The 8,636-nt window shown below is 53.0% G+C and overlaps 1 protein-coding gene across 1 annotated transcript; it reads right to left on the bottom strand.

The window, feature by feature from the left end:
* Positions 1-5,267: 5,267 nt before the first annotated feature.
* On the bottom strand, positions 5,268-5,981 carry LOC140926135 (uncharacterized). The gene has a single exon (XM_073375927.1). It carries the CDS (start codon positions 5,979-5,981, stop codon positions 5,268-5,270), a length of 714 nt encoding a protein of 237 aa, XP_073232028.1.
* Between the last annotated feature and the right edge of the window lie 2,655 nt (positions 5,982-8,636).

The raw sequence follows: 8,636 nt of genomic DNA, 5'->3' as shown, positions 1-8,636 counted from the left end.
TCCCAGTCGCGAAACCCATCCACGCCTTGATCTTTATGGCAGTGGGCACGCATGGTGACGATCGCGCGAGCACAGCATAAGGCATCTCTGTTTCGAATGGTAATAATGCATTTCTTTTTCTTGTTCTCTCGATCCAGGCATAGACGTCCGGCATTGCGTTGTTTACGATGGCCTGTTCCTGGGCCGGGCATAGACACAAACACCACATCGACTTGGAACCCGTGATCGGGGTTGAAGGCTTCATTGCTGTTCAACTTGCCGGCTAACGTGGCCAACATTTCATCCAAACGGGCGGTGCGTTGTAAAAACTCCCCCACGGTAAAATTGGCGGTTTGATAAGCATGCGTGAACCCATGCGCCGTGATAGCAAAATTGACAAAATGATGGGCAGGTCGCTGCTCACGACCCAGTTCTGTTTCAATGGCTTGATGGAGTGCTTCGGTCAACGCCAACCCAATATTATCCCCAGCGACAGGATCCCGCAATTGTCGTAATTGCGCATTGAATTGCGCCCGCTCCACTACATCACGCCAGCGGCGTCGTCGACCGATAGGTTGCAAACTGAATTGAAAAAGAGGGCCACGGGCGACAGCCCCTCCCAACTGTTCCCACCGATCATAGGCGCGATCCAATAGAGCATCCCCTTCGTCATCATCACTGAATGGATATGCCTCCGCCATAACAGCGGCAACAATTTGAATTTTCCCGCGCTGGACGTGGACTTTTATAGACCGTCTCACGTGATCTCGCCTGCGCTGGGATTGGTGGACCCAGCTCAGGTGAGAGTCAGGTGAGGGGGTTTGATTGACCAGAAGAAGATTGAGGGGGGTCCCCCCCATGGGTACAGACTCCTTCCATCGCCTCTAGTCCTGGACCGAGATCGGTGATTGGCCGATGGAACCTTAGATAAAGTCTGTCCATCAGAACAGACGTCAGTTACGTTCGAGAAATGCCTAACAAAAATCCCGAGAAGGCGAAACAGTTGAAACACGAATGGTACGTCAGGAATAAGGAAAGATTGTTGCAGCAGAAACGAGAAAAGCGGGCGGCCCAGAAAAAGGTGAAACCGCCTAAACCGCCTAAACCAGCGCCGACCCTCGAACAGGAAGCCCGAGCCCGAGAACTTAACCGACTGGCCTGTCTGCGCTACAGAACCAAAAACGCGGCCTATGTACGATTGCTGAACCGAGACTATTATCACAAACACCGCGAGCAGATTGTACAACAACAGCGGGACCGACGTGCCCAGGCTCGACAGAGAACCGAGAGCCCCTTCCGAAAGTTACGAGCGTTAGCGGACGTGTGTTCTTCCCGTTGGCTAGAATTAAAGTATGGATACGCCAGCATCGCACCGAAAAAAGCGGGACCCCGAGGTCAACAAACGGAACCAAAAACTGTATAGGAAACGTCAGTATGCCTCCGTGAACGGGATCGAGAAAGTAAAAGCCCTCCATCGTCGACGCTACCACCAGCACATGGCAAACTTGAAAGCCAAAGGGGAGTATGAGGCCTTTAAAGCCAAAAAACTAGAATATGGAATGAAACGCTATTATGCCATGTCGGAGGAAAAGCGGAGTGAAGTAAAAAAGAGAAACGCCCAAGCCCAGAAAAACTGGATGCAGAAAATGAAAGAGGAGGGGACGTACGAGGCCTACAAACACCGATTGAACGAGCGGCGGCGACAACTCCGGGCCGAAAAACAACGAGCCTTGGGGGAAGAGGGGTGGAGAGCGTTACAGAAAGAAAAATATCGGAAGCGGATGGAGTACACACAAAATCAACGCTTGGCCGAACATTTGGAACGTCCCTTTCCCCTCCCGTGGTGGCCGTTAGACTGGTCCGACTCCGAGTTTGACGAGGACCCTGTCCAATCGACTCGTTCCAACGCCTTACAACAGTTGCAACAATATCTGTAAGAACAAATATGAGTTTTATTAAAACATGTGTTTAAATCATTTCCATTGTGTAATGACTGTGTTCTATTAAATTACATGCCCAATCTCAGTTTGGTTTTCATAATGCGTCTCACAATCCGCTCCGTCAGGGTTTTACTACCAGGGAGTTGATCAATCTTGGCAATCATCTTGCGATCCGCCACCCATTTATCTTTCAAGGTCTTGGCTTTGTCATAATCCATGTCATGCACTTTCGCAATCCTGTCTAACCGGTTGATGCCGGGATCCCCACGGGCCAACCGTTTTTTCAAATGAGTGCCAGGGCCCATATACTGATAGCCGGGCCAATGAAATTCAATCCCCGTCTTGTTGAGGAGGTTTTGCACATCAAATAATTTGCCCCCACGTTGCGATCGTCGTGGGCGTCGCCTCGATCGGGCACGGGAAGTAGCTGTCCGACGACGTCTCCGTCCCATCACGGGGTTTTCCACGATTTCCAATCCAAGGCTTTCTTGGCGAACCCAGCGGCTTTCTTTTTGGCGATACTGGCGGCTTTCTTTTTAGCAGAGTCTGTCGTGCGTTTGCGAATATCACGCGCGATTGATTTCTTGATGGAGTCCACTCGTTCACTAGGGGTATCCCAGGGTGCTGTACCGTGCCTGTCTGAAAAAGGCAACTCGTGGGCCAACTCCGCGCTGCTCAGTTGAGGCGTAAACTTGAGTTTCTTTTTAGCACTCGGGGTGATGTTCGGTTTAGGCGGGACCGGTGGTTTTCTGGGCCCAGCTGGCGTGGACCCTTGTTTTATACCTTTGGTGGCTTTGACCAATTGCGTGAACCACGCTTGCATCGGCCCCGCCTCAAAATCATCATCCTCGCCGGGCGTGGCAGCCCCTGCAGCACTCACACCCCCCGCGGGCGCTCCAAAGGGTTGACGCACTTTTTTGGTCCAATGGCGTAACTGACGGCTCACGGCTTTGAGTTGCGGTCGTTTCCAGGCATCCGGGACCTCACTGGTCAGGAGCACATGTTGTCTGGCCGCCAAATCCGCGGCTTTACTCAAGCGAGTGTCTTCCACCAATTCTTGTTTGTACTTTTCTTTTAATTGCAAAAAAGCCGGGGCGTTGTCCACCGTGGTGCTCACCATCTCGGGTTCCATGGTGCAACTGAGGTGTCTCCTTTAGCGCATGCAACGTTTATAACATCGGTAGAGTTCCGGCCAGAGAGCGCCGCCTGTTTGAGCCATCATGATGGCGCGCCGTCGTTTCACTGAATGCGCGGGTTTGGCCATGGCGCGTAAACTTTGGGCATGAGGTTTGAGCAACGTGATGGTCTGTCGAGAACGGGGTACGGTGCCACGGAGCGTGTTCATCACTAATTCACTGATGGCATTGATCTGATCCGCATTGGCCATCCGTAACAATTCTTGTCGTTTATGTTGATTGGCTTCTTGTAAGACACTTTTCAAGAACGGAGCTTGACGTTCCATGCGCCACGCCATGCTGACTCTTGAGTTCAGGCAACGAACAAGGTCTATTTATGGTAAAAAGGGCTCCACACCTGCCACACAATTCGCCATGATAATAGCATTGCATATGAGTGCGACACTGGTGGCATAACAATGAATCATAATCGGGGTCCCATTCCAAGGTGAACGTCACGGCTTTTTTTCGTTTTTTGAGCACTGGATCGCGTCTAACGTGGACGCGTCCGTCGACGTTTCTTCTTGAACGCCCAAGGCGAGAGAGCCACTGCCAGCATGGGGAGCACGCCTCCGCGTTGCAGACCGCGTCGACGGCGTCGTTTTCGGGGGACATAACGGTGTCGGCGTCCATTGGGTCCACGGACCATCCTCCAACTAACGCCTGTTCAGGTCCACCCAGGTCTTTTTATACATTTTCATTACATGATAGAACAATTAAACGATTCCCCCGCATAGCGTTTCCGTTTGCCAGATTCCACGTCTCGTCGGCGTTTGTCGGCAATTTTGATGGCTCGCTTGGTTTGATGCTCCCCGATGGCTTTAGTGGCCCCATACCCGGCTTTGAGAATCCCAATAGGCAGGCCAGGCGAGACACCCCCCACTTGACTATAGGTCATACGCCGTGGTCGTTTGGCGGGTCGGCGACGCCGAGTCGTGGTGCGTCGGCGTTTGGGTGGCATGATGGATCGTACAACATCTGATGAACCTTTTGCACAGGGTGTCTTGTTTTTATAGTCCCAAGGCTCGGCGGATAGCTAGCTCTTCCTCGAACGTCATATTAGCTGGACGATTTCTTTTTTTTTTCTTAGGCTTTTCCAAAGCTTTTTTGATTCCGTATTTGGCTCCACTACTCACTGCACTCGACACGAGGGCTTTGCCTGCCATTAAAATCAGAGGAATGATTCCTCCTCGCTGGTGGGTTCGACGTCGGGTCGTGGTGCGTTTGCGTTTGCGTCGAGGGACCATCCCGCTTCGACATCGGCCACACATGGTTTTGGGACAGTCGAAGGAAGGACCCCTTGTTTTTATATCTTTTTGTTCACGGGCGTCGACCTCGTCCACGGGCTCGGCCACGGCCACGGCCACGACCTCGGCGGGGTGGTGCAGGGGGTGGACTGGGGCTGGACGTTCGTGTGGACGTGCGGCGTACCGACGGTCGGCCTCCCTCTTCATATACGGTGGTCACCGTATTGGTATGCGTAATATTGCGAATACGTCTCCCTCGCGCCCGTTCTTGGGCATCTTCGTTCAGCAAATCCAACCGTCGCCTTAAGCCTCGCCGTCGATCGTCGTCATCATCATCTTCATCCTCGTCCTCCGACGGAGGGGAGGAACCGGGGGACGGTGGAGAGGGCACACGGGGACGTCGTCGCGGTTGTTTGGCGGCCACGGTGGGACGACCCGTCGGGGTCGTCACCGTGGACGTGGTGGTCCTGGTGCCGGCTCCAGCACTACGTCGGGACGTGGAGGGGCGGGAGGGAGCCGTGGTGGTCGTGGCGGTAGTGACAGGGCGTGGTCTGGGTCGTCTGGAACTGCTGGTGGTGGTAGTGGCCGTAGGACGTGTGCGGGTGGATGTGGTGGGACGGGTTTGGGTGGCGGTCGTGGTGGGAGCCGTGGTGATCGTGGGTGGTGGTGGGGGCGGTGCCGTGGTGGTAGTGGTGCCTGTGCCTGCCACGGGGGGTAAGGTAAAGGCATTCAGGGCATCGTCCACATTGACCGGGTAGGTCAAATTAAAATCCTCAATCTCTTGATCCAATTGGGCTCGATCCACGGGTTGGGTCAATTCCGCCACCATGTCCGTCATGGTACTAAGGTCCCGAAGTACCGAGGGCGAGGTTGGGGACCCCACCCCGGCGGGCGAGAAAGTCGGGGTGTCCATGCGGACCGACAAGTCAATATGTTGTCCGCCTTCTCTTTGCCGACGGACCCGGGCGAGTTCTCGTTGCAGTTCGTTTTCGAACGGCAGGGACATCCACGGGCAAGGTATGGACTTGCGCCTTGCCTTCTCGGCGCGTTAAATGACTCCACAAACGGTATCGATCATCCGAGGCGGGATGCACATCCAACATCAAATAGCCAAAGGGACGGGACGTGATGCGTTTAAATAGGCGCAAGACTTGACGCCATCGTTCGGGAAAGGCTTGCAGTAAAATGGTCCGTATCCCCGTTTGATCCCGAGGGTTCTTGAAGGCCACAATGTAATGCGCGTTGCGATTAATGGTCTTGGCAAATTTACCCGGCGGGAATAAATCTTGCGTCAAATACAACACGGTAATGTTGCGATGATGGGAATCTTTGGTGAACAAATCCAACACGCGTTTGTCCTGTCCCCCTTCTTCCATCAAATCATCCAAGACCAGCACGCCACCACGCGTCCGGCCAAACCATTGGGTTAAATGACGAGGGTCCGGTAACCCGCGATGAAATTGAATTCCCTCCTTCTTTTGCATACGCTCAAACCGGGGTTGCCATCGGTCGTACGCGTAGACGATCTTCTTGGGTTTGATTTGAAACACGTTGAGGTCCCGTAACCATTGTTCCACTAACTCGCTCTTGCCGCTGCCCGACGGGCCCGCGATAATCACACTACTGGGCTGTCGGATCATCCTTCCCACGGTCGAGGATGACGTCGATAATGACCCGTGGCTCCTTTCGCGCCCATACGTTTATACCGTTTGCTTCGTCCCAATTTATAGCCAATCTTGGCCGCTTTGGCCAACACGCTCATGATCCCACGCCCGTTTTGACGAAAGCGGGGTCGTCGGGAGGAAGCGCGCTGCCGTCGTCGTCGTCTGTGACTGGGCATGCTGTCCAATACTCGCGGTAGAGGCGTGGCGATTCGTTTTGAATCAAGTGTTCCATCGTCTCTCTTAAATGCGTTTCTTTCAGGGTGTCCATGTACTGTTTGAGCGCGACCCAATCTTGGTCTTGAGCCAGCGTGCGGGCTATGAGCCAATGATACCCATCCCAAGCATCCACCCCTTGGACGGTGTTCACCCGTTCAATGGGGTGAGACCACCAATACAAGGTTTCTTCTATGACGAAGGCGTCCGTCACCCGTTGGACATCCCCTCGCGTAATCATGATGAAATGACTACTCGTTCACCGCACCTCTCGTTTTATGGTGTTTTTTTATTTCTTAACACTCACAAGGATTACAAAGCATAAAGGCCTGGCGGCTCACATTCTTTTGCCCTCCCTCCTCTGGGCGGGCATCGACTTCATCTTGGACTTCTTGTTTAATCACCCGTTTCAAGCGATCGGCCACTTTCTGATCATTCAACACTAAATTGTCGCAACTCCATTGCCCCAAAAAGTCTTGATAGGACTGGCCTTGAGCTCGGGCTTTCAGGAAAAATAACGCATAATGGCCACAGGTCTGACTATCCAGGGCTTGCAACGTCTGGTCACTGCGGATCAGGTGCTTCCATTGACTCCACCATTGGTGCAGGTCGGGGTGGGTGTACACTTGCAGGGGCAACCCATAACTGTCAAAGATCTCGCACTTGTTCTGTTCCGTCCACAGACCCAACCAATGTTGTCCCGGTTCTCCCGCCGGATCCGTGTTGACAATGTAGGCTTGACGGATACTCTTGGGGGGTGAACGGGGTAACTGGTCGGCGGGGTACACGCCGTGAAACACGCGTCGCAAGGTGGGATCTTCTAGGGCCAACGTGCGCAGCACCCTATCACTGAGCGCCACAAACTCCATGCCCGGTGTCTTCTGTCTTCTGAGTCCACTTCAGCCGTTGATGTTGTATTTTATACCTCCCATGTGATTGATCTCATACATGTTTTCATACTCGCTCCAGACCAACACAGTGATGTTGTGTCCCACTGCAGCAGCAAAATCAATGATTAGTCGCGTATTGCCCGATTGACGGGGGTTGCGATACTGAGGATCATCGGCTTTTCCACTAGGCACATTGTTGAACAGGAACAACGTGCAGTTCTTGCCTTGGCCCCAATCTCCAGGCAGCAGGAGGGGAATCTTATCTTCATTGTAGGCACCCATGGCTTGTAGAAATCGATCGTACCCCAGCAGATCTTCATAGGCTTGATCTCCTGTCAATTGCAGGGTTCTGTAAGGGTATTCTTCTCCATTCAAGGTCTGACGTATTTGGGTGACCCCAAACTTTTCAAAGGCAAAGGGGTAGCGTTGTAGGTTTCCATTGAAGGCATCTGAATGCAATAACCCGACCATCACTCGGTCAGGAAATCGCCCCACAAACACATTGTCTTGTTCCCACTGGGTGGTGCGTCCATCGAAGGAAAAAGTACGGATTTCGCTCCGCACCACGGGGTAGCGGGCAATTTGTTTGCCCAGCTGTCTTTCTTTCTGCAGTCTCACATAGACACTGGCATTCAAGGTCACTTTTCTCATCAACAAGGTGACTTTGATGTCTTCTGGGTGAATGGCTGGAAATTTCTTGGCCACCAAGGTGCCTTTGTTGGGGGTACCTAGCAAATAGACAGTGTTGGGGTTGAGGAAGAGTTCCAAGTCCATCTGGATATTGGGGACCAACAATTTGCCTGTCTTGAGGGGTGCCAAATGGGGACGGATGAGGAAGGTGTGCCAATGCTCAGTCAGTAATCGGCTCGTCAAGGTACGCAATTCGGCATTCCCACTCCAATTGGCGTTTGTAGGGACATCCGAATTGGCAGCGGTGGCTCCCATGACATTCACCACATTCAGCTGATTGACCCATCCTTGCGGGGCTAACTTGGTGGCCCCTTCTTCTCGGTTGAAGTTCAAGAGGGTTTCTAGGTAGGCTCTGTAATGGTAGGTGTTGCTCTGTTCCGTCATGAGGACCCCATTCATGCTCAAGGTGATATCTCGAAAGATGGTGTGTCCAAAATTGTTGACGCAGTACACATGTCTCGATTCGTTGCCATCCGAAATGAGCAGCCCCTCATCCAAGCCAGTATACCCAGCAGCTGGATTGGTTAGACGGACTTTGACTTTGAATCGGAGAGAATTGGTGTCGTAATAATCGTCAGAGCCCGGGATGGAGAACGTGATGGGTTGGATCCCCGTCAAGGCGGGTTGAAACTCCACCTCCCGAGAGGCTTCGTACCGATAATCCACATCGGGCACGTCAAACAGTTGGAGCGACATGATGCGGTCTGTCCCTGGGCTTCAACGTTCCCCCCTTTTTATACCCTTTCGCCTCCGTTGCCTCCGGGCTTTGGCTTGGTTGGCCCATAACACTTTTCTGAGATCCCCCCCTTTCATCCGTTGCCCGAGCCAACGTCTCCTT

Source organism: Porites lutea, chromosome 2 (genome assembly GCF_958299795.1).
Source record: "Porites lutea chromosome 2, jaPorLute2.1, whole genome shotgun sequence".
Classification (NCBI taxonomy): Eukaryota; Metazoa; Cnidaria; class Anthozoa; order Scleractinia; family Poritidae; genus Porites; species Porites lutea.
This window is presented reverse-complemented; position numbering and strand designations above follow the sequence as displayed.